This window comes from Ailuropoda melanoleuca, chromosome 1 (assembly GCF_002007445.2).
Source record: "Ailuropoda melanoleuca isolate Jingjing chromosome 1, ASM200744v2, whole genome shotgun sequence".
In the NCBI taxonomy this organism is placed as follows: domain Eukaryota; kingdom Metazoa; phylum Chordata; class Mammalia; order Carnivora; family Ursidae; genus Ailuropoda; species Ailuropoda melanoleuca.
Window position 1 is genome coordinate 67174459 of NC_048218.1, and position 27902 is coordinate 67202360.

General features: G+C 36.0%; 1 protein-coding gene across 1 annotated transcript in view; it reads right to left on the reverse strand.

The window, feature by feature from the left end:
- SNX4 (sorting nexin 4) overlaps nt 1-27902 on the reverse strand; it is a 63674-nt gene that overhangs the window by 6388 nt on the left and 29384 nt on the right. Inside the window, exons 8-12 of the mRNA XM_034659852.1 lie at nt 21597-21658; nt 9582-9647; nt 5702-5791; nt 3949-4048; nt 1509-1654 (exon numbers count right to left, since the gene is read on the reverse strand). Coding sequence (XP_034515743.1) covers nt 1509-1654; nt 3949-4048; nt 5702-5791; nt 9582-9647; nt 21597-21658 — 464 coding nt within the window. The remainder of the gene's footprint in view (nt 1-1508; nt 1655-3948; nt 4049-5701; nt 5792-9581; nt 9648-21596; nt 21659-27902) is intronic.

Genomic DNA, 27902 nt, shown 5'->3' on the forward strand with positions numbered 1-27902 from the left:
GATTATTCCTATAAAACAGCTGTAGATGGCTCTCTGACCCGGCTCACAAACCTAACCCAGCCATGTGAAGCTGCCCTCCTGGGGTCACTGGAAAACATATACTCTTTTGACAAGATATATTATGTATCACAATTATTATACACTTTTTTTTTTAATAACTTCATATGTTATTTTTTTTTTCAAGATTTTATTTATTTGTCAGAGAGAGAGGGAGAGAGACGGCACAAGCAGGCAGAGAAGCAGGGTCCCCACTGAGCAGGGAGCCTGATGTGGGACTCGATCCCAGGACCCCGGGATCATGACCTGAGCCAAAGGCAGAGGCCCAACCAACCGAGCCACCCAGGTGCCCCTATTTACTTGTTTTTAATGACAACCAGTTTTATAAATTCTGAGAGGCATTTGTCTTTTTAAATTCCATTCATAAAAGTTTACTTTTACTTATTTGGTGCCAGCAGTTCTAAAAATTAACAAAAATATCTCAACACCAATGATACACTCTTGGTCTGCCTTGATCTACTTACTATCAGATGAAAAACAACAATAAGGAAAATAAGCCAAACAGCAATGGCAGACCTTTGATAGCTGCATTTCCAGAAATATTTATGGAACAATGACATGCCACGCCCAATGCAAGATGTTGAAACATAAAGATGAAAAAGACAGAGTCATTGACTTTGAAGGGCACTTAATTTAGCCAGGGACAATCACAGAGGACACCAGACCACCCAAAACAAAACTGCCATGTTATCGTGGCATGAACCAAAGGCTACAAGAGCCTGCGAGGCTAGGAGTAAGCCTCACAAAGGAAGTAGCACGAGAACTGGGCAATGAAGAATGATCAGGCTTTTGTCAAGTGATGGAGAAGAAAGGGCAAAGGGAATGTGCAAAGGACAGAAATCAGGAAAAGTGCAGGAAAATAAGATTATAAAGTTAAAACTCTTCTTCCTCTTTCCCTCATACTAAAACTGTTTCTATAACATGATTTTTGATAATTCAAATTTCTTAGGAATTCAATCACTACATTTTATTTTTTTAAAAGATTTATTTACTTATTTGAGAGAGAGAGGACGAGAGACAGAGCACATAAGCAGGGGGAGAGGCAGGGAAAAGGAGAGAGAATTTGAGGCAGAATCCAAGCTTAGCACAGAGCCTGACGAGGGGCTGGATCCCACAACCGCAATATCATGACCTGAGCTGAAACCAAGAGTTGGATGCTTAAGTGAGCCACCCAGGTGCCCTTCAATCACTACAGTTTAGAAGAACCAGTATAGGGGCGCCTGGTTGGCTCAGTCGGTGGAGCCTGTGACTCTTGATCTCAGGGTTGTAAGTTCAAGCCCCCCACATTGGGTGTAGAGATTACTTAAAAATAAAATCTTTAAAAAAAAAAAAAAAGGCCCTAGAAGGACAGGCTATAATGCAGGAATGTTAATGAAGATGGGAAACAGTATAAAAAAACAATCTGCCATGTAGTACATGTCTAGCTTTGTTAAACATCTCAGCATTTTTACCTGCCTTCCAGATTTTTAGACTTTAACTGTTGTTCTCCTTCATTTATTTGTTCTTCTAGCACCTTTATTCTGGCTTCTCTCTGCTCTGGAGTTTCTTGACCAAAGAGCTTGGTAGTCATTCCCTTCAAAGAAAATGTTCTCACGGTCTAAAAGGAAATAGAAACAGCTGAGTAGATAAACAAAATGTGGTGCATATGTACAGAGAAGTATTATTCAGTCTGAGAAAGAACCATGCTACACCATGGATGAACCAGAGAACATTATGCTAAGTGGAAATCAACAAGTCACAAAAAGACAAATATGGTATGATTCTACTTAATATAAGGTATCTAGAGTAGTCAAAGTCACAGAGACAGAAAGTAGAATGGTGACTGCTAAGGGCCGGAGGGAAGGGAAATTGATAGTTATGTTTAACGGTAAAGAGTTTCAATTTTCAAGATGAAGAGAGTTGCAAGCACAACAGTGTGAGTGTACTTACTACTACTGAACTGTACACTTCAAAATGGTCAAGACGATCCCTATTATAACCACTCATTAACCTATGCTCTCATAAAATTGCTTTTAATTTGTATCAATATAAATGCAATAGGTATACTAATTTTTTCCCACTATACTGTAAGCTCGAAATCATAGGAGTAAAAATTACTTTTTAAAAAGAAAAATACAGATGCCTGGTTGGCTCAGTGGGTAGAGCATGTGGCTCTTGACCTCAGAGTTGTGAGTTCGAGCCCCATGTTGGGTGTAGAGATTACTTAAAATTAAATCTTTCAAAACAGATAGATATATACATACATAAATAGCAGGGAAAAAAAGAGAAAAACCAGGTTAAAAAAATGATTACGATGACAAATTTTGTTATGTATATTTAAACTAAAATTAAACATTTTCTTAAAAAAGGAAAACAGAAAACTTCTGCCATTTCCCCCATACTCAGACAGAAGCCTCAGAAATCTTATAACCAGGGGGCTCCTAATATGATTCCTAACACTGAAATAATATGGAATAGTCAAAAAGAAAAAAATTCTAACTGAACTTCTTAATCAAATGGAAAAGTCCCATGTAAAGTATTAGGCAAGTTACTTCTTTAGATCAGGGGTCATATTCTTTAAAATTTCTCTCTGACATAAAAAATAGATAAAATTCAACAAGTGACAAAGGAAACAGACCAAACTAAAACAAACAAACAAAAAACATTTAAAATCTGCATAACACACACTGAAACTTGGGTATCTATCAATAAAACTTGGGTATCTATCTATCTATCTATCTATCTATCTATCTATCTATCTATCTATCTTTCTATCTATCTATCAATCAAGCATCATTGCTTTAACACTTCCTCATTCTCCAGAGTTTACTTAAATACTTTTCCCTTCACACCAAGGAGTAGAGCACCCTCCCTGCTCCCTGAAAATGGCCTGGGAATTTCCCCTGAGTTTTAAAAATAAATCAAGCCTAGTGTACATGTTTTGTAGCCAATGGTCTTTTCTCACATACATGTGACCTTTCAGACCTACCAGAGCACTTATTAACTATGAAGTGACTGATACATGGTGGCCCCATCACTGTTTCATTATTCCCAGACTGTGTATTCTCACTGCAACAGCTACGTTATTCCAATAAAATGGCTGGACAGTAGAAAGCTGATCATAAAAATGATCTAAGGTTCATACAATAAGATATGGAGTTTTCTTCACAAGTATTCACACTATACCAAAAGCTCCTTCTTAGGAGAGATGCACTGATTGTAACTGGGTAAGGCTTTTCAAAGAAAACTAAAGTCTCTAATATACTTTGTAAAATTAAACCTGACAAAGGTCGTTATTTCAATCACAAAGAATAATGTTTTTTTCATTTGGACTTAACATAAATGAAAAGAAACTTACTACACAGAGCAATGTTGGCAGATTTTTTTTTTAAGATTTTATTTTTAGGGGCGCCTGGGTGGCAGAGTGGTTAAGCGTCTGCCTTCGGCTCAGGGCGTGGTCCCAGCGTTATGGGATCGAGCCCCACATCAGGCTCCTCCGCTATGAGCCTGCTTCTTCCTCTCCCACTCCCCCTGCTTGTGTTCCCTCTCTCGCTGGCTGTCTCTATCTCTGTCGAATAAATAAATAAAATCTTAAAAAAAAAAAAAGATTTTATTTTTAAGTAATCTGTACACCCAACATGGGGCTCGAACTCACAACTCTGAGGTCAAGAGCCACATGCTCCACCGACTGAGCCAGCCAGGTGCCCTGGCAGAATTTCTAACAATGCTATATAAACGATGTTTTAATGGCTAACATCTTTTTATATCAAGATAGCAACCCAAAGAATTCTAAAGTTGCCCATAAATTACTCCCCTATAAAAGCTACAGGCATCCTGAGTAGTACAGCTGCAGCTCCTCCTTCCTTATATGGCTTGCTGCAATGATACAGAGGCCTAAATGGAAACACTCACCCCAGTTGCCAGTTCCTCACATTGCTGCTTTTTGGAAGCTAAGTCCTGAGCAGCCATCTCCAAGTCATACTGCATAAGTTCATGTTTCCTGCATACAGCCCTAGGGATGAAAAAAAGTGCTGCCATTTAATTTTTGTGGCTTCTCTTTTAAGGTATTAAAAAAAAATTTCAGGGGACGAGGGGAAGCATTCACAATGTCTTACTAGGCTCAGAAATTGTGTGACACAGAATTTTCATGTTTAAAATGCAGTAGCCCCATATTAAAAATTAAATCTAGCAGAACCTAAGAATATAAATTTTACATATACTTAACAAAAAAGGTTGTTTTTTTAGATAGCTGCAACATTTTTTTTGAATGAATACACCATTACCACATACATTAACAACAAAATCTTTTGTGTAACACAGAAACTAATGGTGGAATCTCACAAAGCAACTGAATATTCTTTAAAAAGATTTCTCAAAATTTTCGTTTTTATACAGAAACGTCTTAGTTTTGAGGTGTCTAGGTGGCTCAGTTGGTAAAGCTTCCAACTCTTGATTCTGGCTCAGGTCATGATCTCAGAGTCATGAGACTGAGCCCCACCTCCGGGCTCTGTGCTCAGCAGGGAGTCTGCTTGAGATTCTCTCCTCCTCCCTCTGCCCACCTCCCACTTGTGTGCATGCACTCTCTCTCTCTCTCAAATAAATAAATCTTGAAAAAAATAATGTCTTAGTTTGTATCATAAAAGTAACCCACACTTGGGGGGAAAAAAAAAGATTCTAATACAGGAATGCACAAAATAAAAAAAGTGTCAACAATTCTTTCTTTTCCCTAACTCCACTATCCAGACACAATCCATATTAACAGATGGTGCATATTCTGCCAGACCTCAGCCAGGCACTTACAAGTACACATATGCATATGCCTCAAGTGAGTCCACATCTCATCTTAATTATATACCGTGAACATAGCAATATACATTAATCTTTTCTACAGTATTTAAGAACTGTACAGAATTCCACTATATTCAGCAACTTTCTTTTGCTTTGTAACGTGACCTTGGTCAAACTTCTGACTCCTGGAAGTCCTAGAAGGAACAAGGCTAACAATGTGTGGATGTTTTCATACCAGTTACTGAACAGCTGAAGGAAAATTGGTGCTGTGTTGTACTAACAGAATTCTTATACTGCTCTTAAAAGTGACAGGAAAATAACCACAAGTGGCTATGACCAAAAGATAACCTATTCCAGGAAAATGATTCATTTTTTAAAATTGGACAAAAAAATATACTAATTTCTTAATTCAATAGAACTACATACCAGAGAATTCTGTTTGGCTCTGTAGGAGATACCGTAAGAACAGAAGACAAAGTACTGATTTTAAGAACTTACACAAACTTACTAAGAAGATAGCAGATGTGGAAAGAATTACAGAATAAAAATGGCAACATGTTGCCTAGTGACAAGGCTACATACACTCAGTCTGTATTTTGCATCCAATCTTCAAATTGAAAAAAGTAGAAAGAACAACATACAAACAGACCTGAAGCTGGAGATTGACGAGTTTTATCACTACTATGTTTCAAGAACAAGGGCTTGTTTTAAATGTCTATGCCTAGCACTCTACAACACAGAGGATTACAATGAGACCTCTCACTACCTGGGGGATGAATTCATTTAAAAATCACCTTACTGTCTTCACTTCCGGGCAACATATGAAGAGAGTGGTGACCAGCCTACAGGCTGCATCTGGAACACTTATTATTCTTACCTCAATGCTTCTGCATAAAACAGATATTCCTTTAACTGATCTGCATAATGTTCTTCATCTTCTAAAATATCATCGATAGAAGATGCATACCTGTTTAAAAGACATTGCATACAAACTTTCATCACGGTACAAAGTATTAATGATTAAAAGAAGTGCTATTTGCTACCCATCAGTAACAAAAGTAAGTACACAAAGTGAGAATAAGCATTCAGAAACATTTATGGCAATTTTTAATTAAATTTTATTGAATTTTACCAAAATGTTTTGATCAGTAATGGTTTGGAAATTAAAAACAAACAAACAAACAAACAAAAAAGGTCCTTCTTAAAAGTAGCTTAAGAAGCACCGGAAGACTATAGTATCTTTTGTTCAAAGATATTTTATGAAAGGGCTACAAAATCTGTAGAAAAAATAAGAGTTCAGTATAATTGGTGCTCAAATGTTCCTGGCAGCGACCACATACAGTAATGCCTAAAAGCTACAACAGGAAAAAGGGAGTAAATTAAGATTACAAAAAAACTTTAGAAACCTTATTTTATACTAATTCTCAACAGCAACCTCTGCTTTGATCCGGACAAGCCCCTCATTGTCATGCCATTCTCGTTCCTGGACCTGAGTCCTTCCTTGTACAGAAATTTAACAGCTCTTCAAACTGTTTCTCCAAATCCTACAAGCATGTATCTCAGCACCCCTAGGAAATCTTCCCAGACCACTTTAGTCCTTACTTATCACTCCACTTCTGATCTTTTTTTTTAAGGCCATTCTCCAGGGTAATTTAAACAATTTTATTTATCAGAGAGAGAGAGAGAGAGCGCACACATGCACACATGAGCAGGGGGAGGGGCAGAAGGAGAGGGAGAAGCAGACTCCCAGCTGAGCAGGGAGGACTCAGGGCTCAATCCCAGGACCCTGAGATCATGACCTGAGACAAAGTCAGCCACTTAAGCGACTGAACTACTACCCAGGCACCTCCACTTCTGATCTTTTATCAATAATTCATAAGTTAAATTTTATCAAATGTCTCATGTGTTGGTTTTATTTCTTCAATCACATTATAAATTCCATAAGGACATGTGTTATGTCATGTACTATTACTGAATGGTATAATAGGCATCCTTTTTGCAAATTAATTGTGACTTCTTAGCATGGGAAAAAAAAGAAAAATATATTCTATGTCTCCAGACTGCTCTATGTTGGCAAGTAAACAAAAGTTACTGAAGTTGTAAAAATAAATAAATAAACCTACATTAAGATTCACTGAAAAGCTATGTGCTTATAGGATTTATACAATAAGCAAAGTACATACTCTGTAATTACAAACATATTTGTCAAGAGTATGGAATTTCTTCTATGTGACTGAAAAAAGTCTTGAGAATCATTGTTAAGAGTAGGAAAAACTGCCTTTAACTCATAAATCTATGATTCTGAAAGAGTTAATGTTAAGGAAACAAAAAAGAGGAACCACAGGGCTGGTGGCCTAAAGACAGGAAATAGTGAACAGATGAATGGCACATCTTGGGTAGAAAAATGTAAGTGGTAACGATTTTTAGGTATCGGTACTGAATTTTATTTAATGCTTTAAATAAATCAACTGAAGGGATAATCCTAAATTCTTGAAAATGCTAAATCAACAGAATGCAGGAAAACTTCTTAGGGTTAAGCAAATTGCTTGAAAAGTAGCCAGTTAGCTTGAATATGGCCCAAAGAAATATTTAGATAAAATAAGTATTTTTTGTCTTTTTATTACTGAGTTTTAAGAGTTCTTTATATATTGTGGTTGGAAATGTTTACTCCCAGTCAGTGGTTTGCTTCATTATTTTAATGGTGTCTTGTGCATGTGTGTGTGTGTGTGTGTGTGTGTGTGTCTGTGTGGTAAGTAAACATAACATAAAATTGATTTTTAAGTGTACAGTTAAGTGGCATTAAGTACATTCACATTGTTGTGCAACCATAACCACCAACCATCACCAGAACATCTTCATCTTCTCTAACTCCCCATTCCTCCCTCCCCCAATAGTACCTTTTGATAAGCAAAATGTTTAATTTTGATAAAGAACAATTTACCACTTCAAAATTTTTTTCTTTCCGTGTTCTCTTTAAGAAATCTTTGCTAATTTGAAGGTTTCAACAATATTCTCACGTGTTTTCTACTAAAAACTTTAATTTTAGCTTTTATACTTATGTATAAGATCCAAAAGGCATTTTTGTTTTATTTTTTATTTATTTATTTAATTTATTAATTTATTTATTAAAGATTTTATTTATTTATTTGACAGAGATAGACAGCCAGCGAGAGAGGGAACACAAGCAGGGGGAGTGGGAGAGGAAGAAGCAGGCTCATAGCGGAGGAGCCTGATGTGGGGCTCGATCCCACAACGCTGGGATCACACCCTGAGCCGAAGGCAGACGCTTAACGACTGTACCACCCAGGCGCCCCTGTTTTGTTTTTTAAAGACCTTATTCACCTATTTGCCAGAGAGAGAGGGAGAGCATAAGCAGAGAAAGCGGCAGGCAGAGGGAGAAGCAGAGCGAGCGGCAGGTAGAGGGAGAAGCAGACTCCCCGCTGAGCAGAGAGCCTGATGCGGGACTCGATCCCAGGACCCAGGGATCATGACCTGAGCGAAGGCAGACGCTTAACCGACTGAACCACTTAGGAATCCCAAACTGCATTAGTTTTTATGTAAGGTATGAGATATAGCTCGAGGTTAATTTTTTTCCATGTAGATAACCAGTTATCCCAGAACCATTTCTTGAAATGTATTATTTAAATGCTGGTCTATTTCTGGACTTTATTCTGTTCCATTGTTTACCTTTACGTCAAAAGCTATCTTGATAACTGCATCTTTACACAAAGTCTTGAAATAAGGTAATATGTTCCAGGATTGTTCTTTCTCAAGACTGTTTTGGCTACTCTATGTCCTTTGAATTTCCATGTAAGTTTTAGAATTAGTATACCAATTTCCATTAAAAAGTTATCAGAATTTTGCCTGGGACTCCAGTTTGGGAAGAATGGACATATTAATACTACTGAGTCTTCCAATCCATGAATACATACATTTATTCTCTCCATTTATTTAGGTCTTCAAAATGTTCTCTCAGCAGTGTTATACATAAAGTTTTCAGTGTAGAAGTATTTCACATCTTTCATTAAATTAATCTGCAGTATTTTGTAAGTATTGCTTTTCAATTTTTGTTTTCCAATTGTTGTTGCTAGTATATAAAAACTTTGTTTTTTATATATTGATCTTATATTCCGCATCCTTGTTAAATTCAGCTGTTAGTTCTACAGTATTTTTGGTTGATTCTTTATGATTTTCCATGTAAAAGATCCTGTTAACTACACAAAAAGATAGTTTTAATTCTTCCTTTCTAAGATTGATCCCTCTTATTTGATTTTCTTCCCTGACCAGGACTTCTGATACAATGTTTATTAGAGGTGGTAAGAGCAGACAACCTTGCCTTATTCCTTGATCTTAGGGAAAAGCATCAATACTTCACTATTAAGTACAATATTATCTGTAAGTCTTCAGTATTTCACTATTAGGTACAATACTAGTTTTAAGTTGTAAACTGAAGAAATTCCTTTTATTCCTTGTTTGACGAGAATTTTTGTTGTGAGTGAATGCTGAAATGTTTTTCTACATGTACTGAATTCAATATGCAGGTTTTCTTCTTTATTCTACTAATATATGAACTGGACTGATTGATTTTTGAATGTTTTAAATTAACCTTGCATTCCTGAGATAAACTTGCATAAGTCAGATCTGGATCCACGGTGTATAATATAAAGGCCAGCAAACCTAATAAAAACAGAAGAATCACTAACACTTCAGCACTGGACTTCACCCGGGGTTTTACCTTAACTGTTCTAGGTACTTACACGTCCATATGGTGACCAGCACTCTGCAGTCCGTCCCCCATTTCTTTTTCTATGGCACTCCACTCACTAGGGAGAAAAAGATAAAACCAAACACATCATGAATTAGATATGGAATATTTTATACCTTTTTTTTTTTTTTAGCTAGCTTTTAAACAATATAGTATCTGTATTTGGATTTATTTTCTGTGACTCAAATATGCTGCTTTCCCCTTAAATTTAACAACTAAATGGAAGTGAAAGCTTTAAATTGTTCAAAAGTTGCTAGCAGCTGCTGCTAAGTGCAAAGGAAGTATCACACAAAACAGCTTCTGCTTCTAGACAACTTTCTCAGCTAGGGTGCCTGTTTAAGTCAACTGTAGAGCTTTGAGAAACTATGGATGCCAGCCCTGCTCTTGGTCTACTTAATCAGAATCTCTGGGGTACTGCTGAGGTATGTATACTGTCTAAAGCTCCATGCATGATTCTGATGACCGCATTTAAACTAAGAAAAAAAGACGACTTGTACAGAAACATTAGGTATACAGCAAAGCTTCAATAATTACACTAAATTTGATGAGAAAGTCTACTAGAACTACAGATCATTTTGTTGTCATTTCTTTTTTTTTTAAAGATTTATTTTATTTTATTATTTTTAAGTAATCTACAGCAAATGTAGGGCTTGAATTCACAACCCCAGGATCAAGAGTCACCTGCTCTACCAACTGAGCCAGCCAGGTGCCCTTTGTTGTCATTTCCATGAAATGCTTCTCATAAAAATTCCTTTTTATGGGAGTTAACTATGTATATTATAGTAAACTGAAAAATATAAATCTGTAATCCCAAATACCAAGAGATGAAATAATTTGATATATATGTATTTCCTCCCAGTCTTTTTACTCATTTCAATGTGGCTGAGATCATATGGTACATGCAATTTTGTATCACGCTTTTTTCCATTCAGTATTTTCCTGTATTATTAAAACAATTTATTCTAAGCATTGTTTCATATGGCAATTCAATTTTTTTAAACCATTTTCCTGGCCATTCAGGTTGTTTGTAATTTTCCTCCTACATAAAGAATGCATAAGCCTCTTCAACTGCACCATACCATGAAAGAAAAAATTTAAGACACTATTATTTTGTTAATATGTAGTTTTTATATTTTTATGTTGTTGAAATACCAGATTATATGCTTATAGTATTAGAAGGAAGAAAACCTCACATGATTTTTAATATTGTCAAAGCAAAACAAACATATAAATCACCTACACAACACTATGGTTATGATTAAATAACAAAAGAGGTAAGGCCACTTCTAATAATTTTCTTTCCTTATATGTTTGTAACTACTCTCAAGATAGTAATAGCAAGTTAACCTTTTTTTACTAAAGCCACATTTATAATGCCTACAGGACAATTCTGCTTTTATATATCTCTGTCACCTCAAATTCAATATATCCAAAGCCCTGTTCTTCACACGATAAAGGAACCTAAGGGTTTTGGCAGATGACAAATATAACCAGCCAAAAATAAAATGCAGCGATCATAGTTAATGTAACTGTAGGTCATGTTACCAGAATTAATGCCATGGGGCATCTGGGTGGCTCAGTCAGTTAAGCATCTGACTCTTGATTTCAGCTCAGGTCATGATCTCAGGGTTGTGAGATCAAGCCCTGTGTGGGGTTCCATGCTGGGCATGGAGCCTGCTTAAGATTCTCTCTCTCCCTCTTCCTCTGCCCCTCTCCCTGCCCCAGCCTCTCCCCTTCTCTCTAAAAGGAAAAAAAAAAAAAAGAAGATTTAATGGATAGTCCAGATCAACTGTCTACTGGACATCCCACCAGCACTTCATCCATCTAATCAATCTTTGAGCACCTATGTGCCACCAACTCAACGCCAACATTACCAAATTTAATTCCTTTGTTTACCAAACAAGACTAAAAACCAGTTCAAGGAAGGTAGGACTCACACTTTATCACCTATGTATGCCTATTAAGTAATTTAGAGCCTGATAAATACATGGTATTCATAGCTTACAGGTAAAATGAGAAAATGAACCAATAAGTTAATTAATAAATGTGAGGGGGGAAACATGTACTGGATTCTATGGATCAGCACAAGATTTCAAGGTACATGTAGTCTTAGCACTCTGCTACTCTGTGGTCTAGCAACAGCACCACCTAAAATTTCATTAGAAACGTGGGATCACAGGGACACGTGAGTGGCTCAGTCGATTAAGCATCTGCCTTCGGCTCAGGTCATGATCCCAGGGTCCTGGAATCAAGTCTCACATGAGGCTCCTCGCTCAGCGGGGAGCCTGCTTCCCCCTCTGCCTGCTGCTCTTCCTGACTGTGCTCCCTCTCTCTCTCTCTCCGACAAATAAACAGATAAAATCTTAAAGAAAGAGAGAGAGAGAGAAAAAGAAAGAAAAGGAAAGAAGAGAAGAGAAAAGAAAGGAAGAAGGAAGGAAGGAAGGAAGGAAGGAATGCAGGATCACAGAACCTACTCCAGATCTACTGCATCAAAATACCCCTTTACATACCCCTGTCATCTCAAATTCAATATATATAGTTCAATATAGTTCTCCAGGTGATCTGTATGCCCATTAAAATTTAAGAAGCACTACTAAACAAAAGGTTCTAACCTGGGGTCCAAGGATATGTCTAGGATTGGAAATAGTAAATGTTAACCAGTTTACAGGGGAGAGGAGGAAACCATTAACATACAAGGAACAGAGGTAGTTGACCTAACATCAATATTGTAAGAGGAATAACTGAATCTTCTAAGTACTTAATGAGTGGGTAACTGTCACAGATGAACCAGATCAAAAAGGGTCTTGGATCTTTTGTAGAATCTGATGAAAACTATGGACCTTTTCCCTAAGAAGGAAAAAAAAAAAAATCACAACAAAATTTGGCATGTAATTTCAGAAACTTGTGACAACCTGAAGTCCATCTTTACCTCTTAGATTAAAATCTATGCCTTATAGGGGCGCCTAGATGGCTCAGTCAGTAGAGCACACAACTCTTGATGATCTCAGGGTCCTAAGTCCCAGCCCCATGCTGGCTGTAGAGATTACTTAGTATCTTTAAGGGGTGGCTCAGTTGGTTAAGCACTAGACTCGTGGTATCAGTTCAGGTCTTCATCTCAGGGTTGTGAGATCAAGCCCAACATTGGGCTCCACTTAAAAAAAGCTGATGAAAGCAGCTTTTTATTTCTTTCTTCCCCTCTCAAATTTCAAAACAAAAATAAAACAAAGTAAGTTTTTTTCCAATTACGGGACACTCATCTTGAATTTTTTATTACTCTTCCAGGCCAGTAGTACTCAAAAGATAAAAAACACCCCCCCACCAACTGGCACTATTCAGCGATCCTCTCTCACATTCCTAATTAATACCCATAACAGTGCTTCTCAAACTGGGATACTTCATAATGGATATTTGAAGCCATGAGATAAACATAGCACAACTGTTCTGAAGATTGACTTTTACTTTTACATTTGAAGGGGGGAAAAGGTTTTATACATTTATTTAAACAACCACAGATGTTTTACGGAATAAAATGCAAATTTCGCATATACTGATAGAACTCAAGCCTTCAAAGAGACTGTACTTGCCACAGTGCCTTCCAGCCAATCCCCGGTGGAGCTGGTAAGAGGAAGCAGAGGGTGCGCCGTAACTTGTGCCACCAAGTTCAAGACTGTCTGCATTTGAGACAGACTGCCCTAGTATCACTCCCCTTGAGCTTCCTAACCAAAGAATCCACCTGACTTGTTCTCAGCAGAGATACTTGCTTCACTGAGACAGAGGCTGACTAATGCTGCCTCCTACAACCTACTGCTCTTCTGCTTTAAGACAGCTCTGCATCTTCTGTCTTCTCTCCACTTCACCCTTTCCCCCTGCTCCCCCATTGAAAACAAAACAAAACAGAACCTGTTTCTTCCCTTCAAGAATAACCTCAGGGACTTCCTTAAGTCTAACAAGTAACTTGCTGTCTTCCCTTCCTTAATACTTTCCTCTCATTCCTAGGACTATTGCAATAGCACCATACCACTCAAACAAAATGGCTCTCCATATTAACACCAAAGATTTACTTACCCGTTTCCCCTTTTCATCGGACTCAATACCTCTACAGTTTAACTCCAACTTCTTCTTGAAGTGTTCCCTTTACTTGCCTGACACTGCACATTTCTAGTTCAACAATTTTCCAATGTCTCCCTCACTGGTTCTTTTTCTTTGCCTGATCCCTTCTTTTTTCAAGTTAAGTAATCTCTATACCCAGTGTGGGGCTTAAACTCACAACTCCAAGATCAAGAGTTGCATGTTCTACCAACTGAGCCAGCCAGGGGCCCCTTTGCCTGACCCTTACACACAAGACGTATTTCCCAAAGTTTGGCCCTGAGTCTCTCACAGACTTACTCTACCCCTTTAACATTCTCACCTAACCCTACATTTTCAAAAATTATTCTATTAGGATTCATCCCTTATACACAACTCATGTTCTCACCAGCCTCTTAAACTGCTGACCCAAATTTCCAATTGCTTGACAGAAATCTTTAACTCAAATGCAATCTATACAAAATAGAACCCTTTCACTCATCCCTCAAACCTGCTACTTCTGCTACCTTATCTACTGCAATCTTTCTAGTCATTCAGCTGCTTATAAGTTAAATCTTGGTAACCTAGCACCTACCATGGTAGCAGGAGCTCAGCAAACATGCCTACTAGCAACTACTCTGGTTCAGGCTCTTCATCACCTGCTTAAATTACCTCAACTACCTCTGGTCTCCCTGGCTCACTTTTCATAAAATATTTTAGATATAAAATGGTTTTCTATTCATTTATTGAGTTGGCAAAAAGACCAAACTGTACAATATCTCATCACGAGAAACTGATACAAATAATTTTCTTTGAAATTTGATTCAACAAAGTGACCTTTTATCTACATGTTTCTCAAATTAATACAAGTCCATTTACTTATTATAATAAATGTGCTACATTTGGGAGTGTCTGATTTAATTTTTTTTAAGGTTTTATTTTTAAGTAATCTCTACACCCAACACAGGGCTCAAACTTACAACCCCAAGATCAAGAATCATGTGCTCTACCGACTAAGCCAGCCAGGTGCCCCCTGTTAATTTTCAAATGAAGATATTCCCAAGCTTCGCTGGAGTTCCACTGTAAGTCAGTCAAACATAATGAAACAGACTTCAGGAAGGTGACTACTATTTGTCTTTCTTCCCATTATACTACTCCTTCATGTTTAGCCATATATTCCTGTTTACATGTTTACAATTATCAATATATTTCTCTTCATTAAAAAATATCTCTTCAACAAATGTGTTGGGAAAACTGGACAGCTACTTGCTAAAGAATGAAACTGGACCACTTTCTTACATCATACACAAAAGTAAATCCAAAATGGATTAAAGATGTAAATGTGAGACCTAAAACCATAAAAATCCTTGAAAAGAGCACAGGCAGTAATCTCTGACATCAGCAATAGCAACATTTTTTCTAGATATGTTTCCTGACGCAAGGGAAATAAAGGCAAAAATAAACCATTGGGAATACATCACAATAAAAAGTTTCTGCACAGCAAAAGAAACAATCAGAAAAACTAAAAGGCAACCTTCAGAATGGGAGAAGATTTTGCAAATGATGTATCTGGTAAAGGGTTAGTATCCAAAATAAAGAACTGATACAATTCAATACACAAAAAACAAATAATCCAATTTAAAAATGGGCAGAAGACATCCAGATGGCCAACAAACACATGAAAATATGTTCAATAACACTTATCATCAGGGAAATACACATCAAAACTACAATAAGATATCACCTCATACCTGTCAGAATGGCTAAAATCAAAAACATAAGAAACAGCAAGTGTTGGCTGAGGATGTGGAGAAAACAGAACCCTCTGGCACTGTTGATGGGAATGTAAACTGGTACAGCCACTGAGGAAAACTAGGGAGGTTCCTCAAAAAATTAAAAATAGAAATAAATACCCTATGATCCAGCAATTACGCTACTGAGTATTTTCCCCCCCAAAATACAAAAACACTAATTCAAAGGGATACATGCACACCATGTACTGAAGCATTATTTACAATAGCAAAACTATGGAAGCAGCCCAAGTGTCCATCGATTGATGAATGGATAAAGAAGATCTGAGATATATATATCTAGATATATATATATATATATAGGAATATTATTTGGCCCTAAAAAAGAATGAAATCTTGCCATTAGCAATGACATAAATAGAGCTAGAGAGTATAATGCTAAGCAAAATAAGTCAAAGAAAGACAAATACCACATGATCTCACTCACATGTGGAATTTAAGAAACAAAACAATTGAGCAAAAGAAAAAAAAAGAGACAAACCAAGAAACAGACCCTTAACTACAGAGAACAAACTGACAGTTAGCAGGGGGGAGGTGGGTGGGGGATGAATCAAACAGATGATGGGGATCAAAGAGTACATTTACCATGATTAAAAAAATAAAAAATAAAAAACGTCATATAATCCTGATACCATCCCAACCTGCATTGAGTTTCAATGTATTGATCAACCAAAGACTTACGGAAAATATGCTACTCTCATAAGTTAATTAAATATATCTGGCTCCATATCTCACACCTGACATTTCATTTTTTTTAAAAAGATTTTATTTATTTATTTGACAGAGAGAGACACAGCCAGCAAGAGAGGGAACACAAGCAGGGGGAGTGGGAGAGGAAGAAGCAGACTCCTAGCGGAGGAGCCTGATGTGGGGCTCGATCCCAGAACGCTGGGATCACGCCCTGAGCCGAAGGCAGACGCTTAACGACTGAGCCACCCAGGTGCCCCGCACACCTGACATTTCAAATAAATTCCAAATGAACCAAAAATTTATGAAATCACAAAAAAGCAGAAGACGAGAAGTATTTTTTATACTCCACAGTGAACAAAATGTCATTAAGATACACACAAAAATCAGAGGCTATTGTTTTTGAAAGGAGCAAAATTAATCATTTATATGTAACTGAATTTAATAAATAGAATATTTCTGCATCTCAAAAGTCACTATAAGAAAAGTCAAAATATATAACAAAAGTGGAAAAAGTGCAAATCATTTCGCAAAGTCCTATTTCTCCCAAAAGATAAAGAACTCCTGTACATCAACTAAGAAACCAATCAGCCCACCGCGCTCAGGGCAGAGCCTGCTTTTCCCTCTCCCTTCCCACTCTGCTCCCTCCCCGACTCGTGTTCTCTCTCAAATAAAAATCTATTTAAGAAAAAAAAAAATCAGCCCAATAGAAAAAAAGGGGGCAAAAGATATGTACAGATAGATTATGAAATAGAAAAAAAAAAGACTGTTAATCATAATAAAAAAATGTTTGACTTCATTCATAATTAAAGAAATGCAAATTACAACTACAGCGAGAAACCATTCCTCTTCACTAGTCTGGTAGAGACAAAAGCTTGCTAATGTACTGTTGAGTAATGGTGTAAGAAAACAGATACTAATACCTTGCTGGTGAGAGGTTAATAGCTTCTGTGCAGGGCAATTTGGCAATATCTACCAAAACTACAAATGCAATTATCCTTAGAGGCAGTAACAACACTTGTAGAACCTGTAGAATTTTATCCTACAAACACACACACACACACACACGAAATGACACGAACAAGAATATTGCAACAGTGAGTGAAATAACAGAAGACTAGAAATCATTACCAAGAAGAAATTGGTTAAATAAATTATGATCTTCCTCCTCCTCGATAAAACTCAATACAGGTATTTAATGATAACAATCGACCTTGGAGAGCAGCTCTTCAGTAAAAAAAAAAAAAAAAAAAAAAAAAAAAAAAGCAAGTAACAAGTCAACATAGCAATGTATACAACATGCTCCCCTTCCATGTTAAAAAAAAAAAGAGAGAGAGAAAATGCATGTGTTTGTATGTTAATATATTTATAGTATTACATTTTACTAGACGGATACATAAGAAACCAAGAAAACTAGCATTAGCTGTCTCAGAGAAGGAGATCTGGATGGTTAACAGAGAAGGGAGACTTTTCACTGTAAAAGCTTTTATTCCTATTGAATTTTGTGCCATATGAATGTATTACCTATTTGAAAATGTAAAATGAATCATTTTTAAATTAATCCAATCAAAAGGACTTATAATGCAACATTAGCAAGGACATTTTCTTATAAAAAAGATTTGGATAACAACTTCTAAGATAAGATGTCACAACCAAAATAATAGAAAAAAATCCACAAAAGGTTCAAAAATTAACAGAATATGCAAACACTATACACAAGAAGATATTCTAAATTAATTATCACTAAAATTACCCCAAGACTGAAAAACTCATCTTGCAAAATCCTTCAAAAATTATAAAGTTACACCAAGAAAGAATAAAAAGAAATCACTACTTCTATAAAACAGTGATTTCTAATGGAATCTTTTTGGGCATTCTGCCAACAAAGTAAAGGGCACTGGTCACTGCTTCAGAGTAGTTTCATTTTTATCCGCTCAATATATTGGATTTCTTATTTTTTATTTAAGGAAATACTCTAAAACAAAAACTTTGAAAACTACTATCAAGGACATCATTTCAGAACAGAACTTTCTGATATTGATATTGTAAGGAGCTAGTTATCTGAAAAGATAAAACTGGTAAACCTTTAGCCAGACTCAAAAAAAAAGAGACTCAAATAAAATCATAAATTGAGGAGAAATAAAAACCAACACAAGAAAAAAAATCAATAAGAATAAATTATCTAGTGTAAATCAAAACCACAATAAAGTATCACCTTACACTTGTCAGAATGGCTAAAATAAAAAAACACAAGAAATAACAAGAAAAACCAACACCACAGATATAAAAAGAATTATAAGAGAATATTATGAAAAATTATATATGCTGAAAAATTGAACAACCTAGAGGAAATGGATAAAATTCCTAGAAACATAGCCCTCCAAAACTGAATCAGGAAGAAATAGAAAATTTGAACAGACTGATTACTAGCAATGAAAATGAACAGTAAAAAAAAAAAAAAAACAAAACAAAACCCAAAACTCCCAACGAACAATTCCAGGATCGGATGGCTGCATAAGTGAATTCTACCAAACATTTAAGAAAGAGTTAATACCTATTCTTCTCAAACTATCCCAAAAAATAAAAGAGGAGGGAAAACTACCAAATTCATTCTACGAGGCCAGCACTGTCCTGATACCAAAACCAGACAGATACTACCAAAACAAAACAAAACAAAACTACAGGCCAATATCTCTCATGAACATAAATGCAAAACCTCTCAATAAAATATTAGCAAACCAAATCCAACAATACATTAAAAGGATCTTTTCCCAGTCAAGGGAGATTTATTCTAGCAATGAAAGGGTGGTTCAATATTCACAAATCAATCAACATGATACATCACATTAACAAGAGAAAGAATAACAATCATACAACCATCTCCATAAATGCAGAAAAAGCATATGATGAAGTATAACACCCATTCTTGATAAAACCTCTCAACAAAGTGGGTTTAGAAGACATTAATAAAGTCCACATATGAAAAACCTACAGTTAACATCATACTCAATGCTGAAAAACTGAATGAAACCTTTTCCTCTAAGATCAGTAAAGGAACAAGGAAGTCAACCCTCACCACTATTACAGGACTGGAAGTCTTAGCCACAGCAAGCAGACAGGAAAAAGAAATAAAAGTCATCCAAATTGGTAAGGAGGAAATAAAACTTTCACTACCTGCAAATGACATGATACTATATGTGGAAAACCCTAAAGACTCCACCACAAAACTACTAGAACTGATAAATGAATTCACTAAAGTCACAGGACATAAAATTGATATACAGAAAACTACAATATTTCTGTACACTAATAATGCAGCAGAAAGAAAAATTAAGAACCATTTAAAACTGCACTAAATATAATAAAACACCAAAGAGCTGAAAGGCCTCTCATCTCTGAAAACTATAAAATATTAATGAAAGAAACTGAAGAGGACACAAATAAAAAGACATTTCATGTTCATGGACTGAAAGAACCAACAGTTAAAATGTGCCACACTAGCCAAAGCAATCTAGAGATTTAAATGCAATCCCTATCAAAATACCAAACAGCAGTTTTCATGGAACTAGAAAAAATAATCCTAAAATCTGTGTGGAACCACAAAAGACCCTGAATAGCCAAAGCAAACTTAAGAAAGAAGAACAAAGCTGGAGCTATCAAAATCCCATATTTCAAGATCTACTACAAAGCTGTATTAATCAAAACAATATGGTATTGGCACAAAAACAGATACATAGATCAATGGAAGAGAATAGAAGCCCAGAAATAAACACACACTTATATGGTCAATCTACAACAACGGAGATAAGAATATCCAACGGAAAAAAGACAGTGCTGGGAAAACCGGACAGCTACATGCAAAAGAATGAAACTGGACCACTTTCTTTCACCATACACAAAAATAAAGTCAAAATGGATTAAAGATGTAAATGTGAGACCAGAAACCATAACTTTTAGAAGAAAACATAGGTAGTAATCTCTTTGACATCAGCCAAAGGAAACATTTTTCTAGATATGTCTCCTCAGGTAAGAGAAACAAAAGTTTTCTCCAAAACAACAGTTTTCTCCAAAACTATTGGGACTACATCAAAATAAAAAGCATTTGTACAGTGAAGGAAAAAATCAACAAAATGAAAACACAACCTACTGAATAAGAGAAGATATTTGCAAATGATATATCTGATAAGGGGTTAATATCCAAAAATATAAAGAACCTATAGAAACCAACAGCAAAACCCCATAAATAATCCAATTAGAAATAAGCAGAGGATCTGAATAGACATTTTTTCCAAAGAAGATAACCAGACAGCCCACAGACACATGAAAAGATTCTCAACATCACTAATCATCAGGGAAATGTAAATCAAAACCACAGTGAGGTATCACCTCACATCTGTCAAAATGGCTAGAATCAAAATGACAAGAAGTGTTGGTGAGGATGTGGAGAAAAAGGAATCCTCCTGCACTGTTGGTGGGAATACTAACTGATGTAACCACTATGGAAAACAGTATGGAGGTTCCTCAAAAAATTAAAAATAGTATTACCATATGATACAGTAAATCCACTATTAGGTATTTATCCAAAGAAAACAAAAACACTAATTCAGAAAGATATATGCACCACTATGTATGCTGCAACATTATATATAATAGCCAAGATATGGAAGCACCCCAAGTGTCCATCCATAGGTGAATGGATAAAGAAAATGTGAGCTAGATATATATAAATATAAATATATATAAATATAAATATATATCTAGCTCACATCTTCCTTATCCACTGTGTGTGTATACACATACACAATGGAATATTACTCAACCATAAAAAAGAATGAAATCTTGCTATTTGCAACAACATGGATGGACCCAGAGAGTATAGCATTAAGTGAAATGTCAGAGGAAAACAAATACCATATGATTTCACTCATATGTGGAATTTAGGAAACAAAACAAAAAAAGAGACAGATCCAAAAAAAAAACAACCCCCAAACTCTTAAATACAGAGAACTAACTGCTAGTTGCCAACAAAAGGGGCTGCGGGGTGGGGGGGGATGCAAAATGGGTGAAATAGGGAAAGGGGATTAAGAGTACACTTATCTTGATTAGCAATGAGAAATGTATGGAATTGTTGAATCATTACATTGTACACCTGAAACTAATACAACACTATATGTTAAGTATACTTGAATAAAAAATTAAGTAATTAATTATACCATAACATAAAAAATAAAAACTAACTTCTACACTTCAGACCCATAAATTTTCAAGAATTATAGTTCTCAGGCAAAAAGCTAATTAGAGCTAAATCATTTATTTTTTTTAATGTCTTTTTTATTATATTATGTTAGTCACAACTAATGAATCATCAAACTTTATATCAAAAACCAGGGATGTACTATATGGTGACTAAATCATTTACTTTTAAAAATTTATATAATGCTTACCTGAAAACTCGCCCATAATTCCCATGTACTTTATATACACCATAGAGTCGATCTGCTACTCTCTGGAATAAATTTTTAAAAGAAATTACTATTAGATCAAAGTTATAACAGTTTACTCTTTAAAAGAAGGGAAATTTTATCCTCTTTTAAAAAAATCCTTAGTACAATAAACTTGGAAAATATGAAAAAGAAAAAACTTAAATTTCCCAAAGTCTCACCATGGGGAGAAAAAAGCCCTACTGTTGTCATATTTATGTAATTGCTTTCATATACACACATACACACACACACACAAAATCAAGAACATATATAAACATGTTTTATTGTTTTAAAATTTCCTATATTAAAAGTGATAGGGGCACCTGGTGGCTCAGTTGGTTAAGCAACTGACTTTGGCTCCGGTCATGATCCCAGAGTCCCAGGATCAAGTCCCGCACTGGGCTCCCTGCTCCCTCTGATGCTCTCCCCTCTCTTCTCTCTTTTACTCTCTCTCAAATAAATAAATAAATAAATAGATGTTTTTTAAAAAGTGATAATATTTTTATCCAGCAGGTCAGTATTACTTTTAATAAATATCACTTTAAATAGTAGCATAAAATTCCACCTAGCAGTGTATAAAATATATAAGCACTCCGTGTTGGATATTTAGCTATCCCTAAGTTTTTTAGTATTATACATAATGTTGTAATAAACATCTCCGAGAATAAAGTTTTTTCTAAATTTCAGATTGTTTCCTTATGATAACGTCCTTAAGGTGGCATTTATCAGAGGGAAAAACAAACATTTTCAATTTTATTGATAGCTTTATACATAAATGCTGAATACATACAACATACTTCAAGGCTACTTTATCATGATAAATCCTTCTAACCAACACGTTAGATATTTTAATAAAAACAGAATTATAATTTAGTTTGAGATGAAATATATACCGCCTACCTGTTCAGGGAAATTTTACAAAAGACAAAAAAACACCACATACTCTCCTCCAAAGTGTTATGGACACAAACTGAAGACCAAAAGGTAATCCCACAAAAAATCCTAAACCCTAAAAAAAATTCCTGGTATACAAAAAAAAAAAAAAAAAAAAAATTCTTGGTACACAGTTTCTAAACGTCCTGAAGATAAATTATGTCCCTAATTCCTCACTCAAATGTGAATAATCTGAGAATTAGGCATCAACCATACAACAAATACTAACCCTTTCAATTACTCAATTTAAAGTGAATGAACCAGCACTGTAAATACATGGAGCAGGTGACAGGAACATAAAATGTTTTCCATCTCTCCTTGGCTTGCCCTAAAGGAACATATACCCACTAGACCAGGGAGCAGCACACCAAAGGACTGCACCTTGTTCTGTAAAGTCTTATTGTAACAGTCATGTCAGCATTGTCTATGGCTGCTTTCATAGTAGAGCTGAACAGATATGACAGGGATCATATGACCCCAAAAGCTGAAAATATTTACTATCTGGCCTTCAGTAAAAGTCTGCCCATCTGTGCACTAGACTCAGGACAAAGCTCATAGTCTTCATTCTGCTTGAAACATTCCACAGTGTTCCCCAGACCTCTCAACTAATTTCTCTAAGGAGGTTATTTCCCAATTATTTTTGAGTCCTACAGAGAGTGTCAAAGGTTGTTTGCTTTTTTTTTTTTTAAGTTGTTCCATCATCAAGTAAGTTTGGGAAACACTGAGATGAGAAAATTTAACACTTTTCTTTTCTGCAGAACTTTTTAAACCTTTAACACCATATACAAATTGTGACTATTCATGAGAGAGAAATGGTTTGCAGTAGAAAACATCATACAAAACTGGCATTCCAGAGAATATGAAATGGAAAATGTCATTCTAGACCATTGGCTTTCCTAGATCTTTGAACTTTAAAGATCAAACCTCTTCTTGAGAGCTGAGCATTTTATCATCCACTAAGATATTAAGTATGGAAGAGCGGGAGAGCATGTATTAACCACAAAAGAACAGAACTACAAGCAACTTAAGTACAAAATGCAGATCCAAAATAAATGCTCAAAGACAAAGTTTGGGGGTGTCTGGGAGGCTCAGTCAGTTAAGCATCTGCCTTCAGCTCAGGTCATGATCTCAGGGTCCTAGGTTCAAATCCTGCATTGGGCTTCCTCCTCAGTGGGGAGTCTGCATCTCCTTCTCCCACTACTCCTTACCCCTGTTCATGCTCTCTCTCTCTCAAATAAATAAATAAAATCTTAAAAAAAAAAAAAAGCAAAGACAGTTTGTAAATCCCAAGGATTTAAAAGTTTATTTCTTTAAAGTATATCACTCCTGACAGCTGGTACAAAAGGACCTTCTACCATAGTAATTAGAACTCTGTCAAGTAACTCGGCCCACAGAGCATACCCAAAAGAGGCAAGAGTCTTCCTATACCAAAAAGGTGAGCAACCACATGAGGACCTACCTACCCATGAACTAGACCACAGACACAGACACTCAGCAGTTGTTATGAGACCAATGTTTTTGGTATCAACTATTCATGGAAACAAATGGATCTAACTAAAACATGACTTGTACCTAGATCATCAGGCAGTGAGAAAGAAGATGAAACAAAGAAAAACTATAACCAAAGATTATCATTTCTAGAGAAAAGGAAAAGCAAAAATGGCAGAGAAATAAAACAGAAATGATTAAAACCTAAAACCAAATTAATTCATTGGTCTTTGGTAATCAAGAATATTGGTGCCAAGGAAAAGGGGCTGTACCCAGTGATTTAGTCCAGACTGCTATTCAATTTCATTTCTGTTGACAAGTCTTTCTTTTTGAAAACTGATCATCTGACAACTGACAGGGAAAGAGTGACACCTAGCAAATTCTATGACAGCAGAAGAAATGTGACAGACTCATCCAATCATTTTACCCAGCTCAGAATCATTCGGAACTATAAGAATGCCTTTTCTATCCCCACTGAAGTAGTAGCTGACTAAATGTTAAAAAGGACGGTGTAAGGACATTCTATTAGATGATCTTATTTTGAAAATCTAGACGTGCACAGCTTTTCATTTCTTTTGAACTACTTCCTAAGGATTCAAAGATGATGAGATTTAAATCTTGAAACTTACTGCCACAATGGTTCCCAAACAAGCGGCATGTAAGACTTTATATTGCCACCATCACCAAATGGTTCACGAACACTAGGTATTACCACCTTTACCACTACAAAGGTCAAGTAGTATTTTAATAATCATAATTTGCACTTTTACAGTATTTGCAAAGATAAACATCCCCCTCCCTTTTAAATTTGATTTTTCCCTAAAGAGGCAGCATATATTACAGTAGGAAATATAGGATTTGCAGTCAAATGTGAGTTCAAATTCCAGCTCCTTCTTACTTTAGGGTTTGACTTTGGAGATTTATTAAACCACTCCAAGCCTTGTTATTACATCCTTCTTTTGGAAATGTGGAAATGACCTTCATCATATAACTTTGTGAGGATTAAATAAGATGACATTTGTAAGGGTCCTGGCATTAAGGAGGATGACTCAATGAAAATCAGTTCTCTTCTCGCTCAATCTACTTGAATTCATGTCCTCTGTCAATATACCATTTGTAGCTAGTTAAGAGCGTGGGCTCCAGAGTCAGACAAAAGTGGAAATTCTGGCTCCACACATCTATTACCGTGTGATATCAAACAAATCATTAATTTCATTTAATTTCCTTTGCCCCTGTTCCTAGTCTACAAAATGGGGACAGTAACAGTACCTACCTTTGAAGGGCTATTGTGGGAACTTGATAAGAATATTGTAACATGGTTGAGCACTGGCTGATATACAGTGGTAAATAAATATTAGAGATCAATATTATCTTTCTGTTATTTACAAGACACAAATTATTTCATCTGAGTCTTATAATTCTAAGAATAAGGCACCTTCATATAACAAATATTTATTCAGTACCTACTATGAGCCAGGCAGATATTCCCATTTTTTAGCCAAGAAACAAACCCTGAAAGGTTACTGGATTTGTCTGAAGGACCCAGTAAATGGCAGAGACACTGTCTAAAACCACCTCCTCTCAGTCCAAGGCCACCTACTCTTCCCAGTTGTTCTGTTTTGATCTCTTAAATATTTAACTCTTTAATCCAATCTAAAACTTATTTTTTGCCTTTTCTACTTTCAAAAGAATTCTCCTTGACAGAAAAGATAGTCAAATAATTCTATTTTCTCTTCATCTGTTAAGAATTCATCCTATCTCAAAAATAAAACACAATAAATAAATAAAGGAATTCATCATCTGTCTCAAACAAATTCTAAGCCTTCTTCTCCTGACATTCTGAATGTTACAAAAAGGACCTCCCTGTGGTGTTTTCTGTGTTATTTATAGGCTTCTGTCTGTGTTGGGACTTTAACCTTTCATTTCTACTTTTCTGTTACTGTCCATGACTGAATAGTCTTTCTCCCAATTTTAGAACAATTAAAATTTTAGCTAATCAGAAAGCATCCTATATTGTTCACTGGCATTTCTCTCATTCACTAAGAATTTCAATTTGACTCACAGATCAAGTGCTGCCTTTCCTTTCAAGAGCTCAAGTTATCTTTAATGTCATTAAAGTTTCTGAAGCCTGTTTTCATAAAGTTTAGGAAGGGGCACCTGGCTGGCTCAGTCAGTAGAGCATTTGACTCTTGATCTCAGCGTTTTAAGTTTCAGCTCCACATTGGATATAGAGATTACTTAAAAATAAAATCTCAGGGATGCCTGGGTCAGTCGGTTAAGCGTCTGCCTTCGGCTCACGTCATGATCCCAGGGTCCCGGGATGGAGTACTGCATCTGGCTCCTTGTCCAGCGGGGAGCCTGCTTCTCCCTCTGCCTGCGACTCCCCCTGCTTGTGCTCTCCGTCTCTCTCTCTGACAAATAAATAAATAAAATATTTAAAAAAAAATAATAAAACCTTAACAAAAAAATAAATAAGATCTTTATTCTTTTTTTTTTTTTTTTTTTTTTTAAATAAAATCTTGGGTACCTGGCTGGCTCAATTGGTTAAGCATCTATCTTCAGCTCAGGTCATGATCCCAGGGTTCTGGGATCAAGTCCTGTGTCAGGCTCCCTGCTCAGCAAGGAGTCTGCTTCTCCCTGTGCCCCTCCTGCCCCCTCATGCCTGCTCTCTCTCTCTCTAATAAATAAATAAAATCTTTAAATAAAATATAGAATCTTAAGCAAAAAACAAACAAAGAGCTTGGGATAAATATCTACACCCACAATTCTCTTACTTACGTATTACAAACTCTTTGATGACAAGGTTGTTTTCTTTAAAGGTTCTTTTCACATATACATTACTAACCAGTTCTCCCTGGTTGGTTATAATTAAATTCAAGAAGCAATTTATCTTAACTATAAAGAACAAACTGATGGTTACCAGACGGGAAGTGGGTGACGGTCGGGTGAAACAGGAGATGGGGACTAAGGAGCACATTTGTTGTGATGAGCACTGGGTGACGTATGGAATTGCTGAACCACTATATTGTACTCCTGAAACTAAAATAATACTGTAGGTTAACTGTACTGGAATTTAAAATAAAAGGAGCAATTTATCCGTTTCTTCAGATTTTTTTTTAAGATTTTATTTATCAAATAAATAAATAAAGCCAGCGAGAGAGGGGACACAAGCAGGGGGAGTGGGAGAGGAAGAAGCAGGCTCCCAGCGGAGGAGCCTGATGTGGGGCTCGATCCCATAACGCCAGGATCATGCCCTGAGCTGAAGGCAGACGCTTAACGACTGCACCACCCAGGCACCCCTCTTTAGATCTTTTTAAACACAAAAATGTCAGCATATACATTCATTTGTTCATTCATTCAATGAATTATATATATAGTGAGCGTCTACTATGAGCTGGGCATTATCCCAGGGATTAAGCAGTGAGAAAACAAAGCGGCTCTTGTGGAGCTCACATATACGAGTAGGGGAGATAATTAACAAACTAAAACAGAACACAATGCCAGACAGTGTTGTTATAAAGACAAGAGCAATGACAGAATATGATAGAGAAATGACAGAAAATGATAGAAAATAAGATGCCCAGGAAAGATTTCTCTGAGGGAGGAATCTGAGGCGAGAAATGAATGACAAAAGAGAATAGGCCAAGAGAGGTTCTTGAAGGTAGGGCATGTGGGAAAAGTGTTTGCCATAATCTTTAAAGGTTATTAAATATTAATCACATTTAAAAATATACTTTCAGCGGAAAACAAGACATAATCACTATGATTATCTTGCCTTGTGACAATTGTCTTTGTTTTAAGAAAGCAATCACATATACCTTCCTTCAGGCTAACTGATCTGTAACA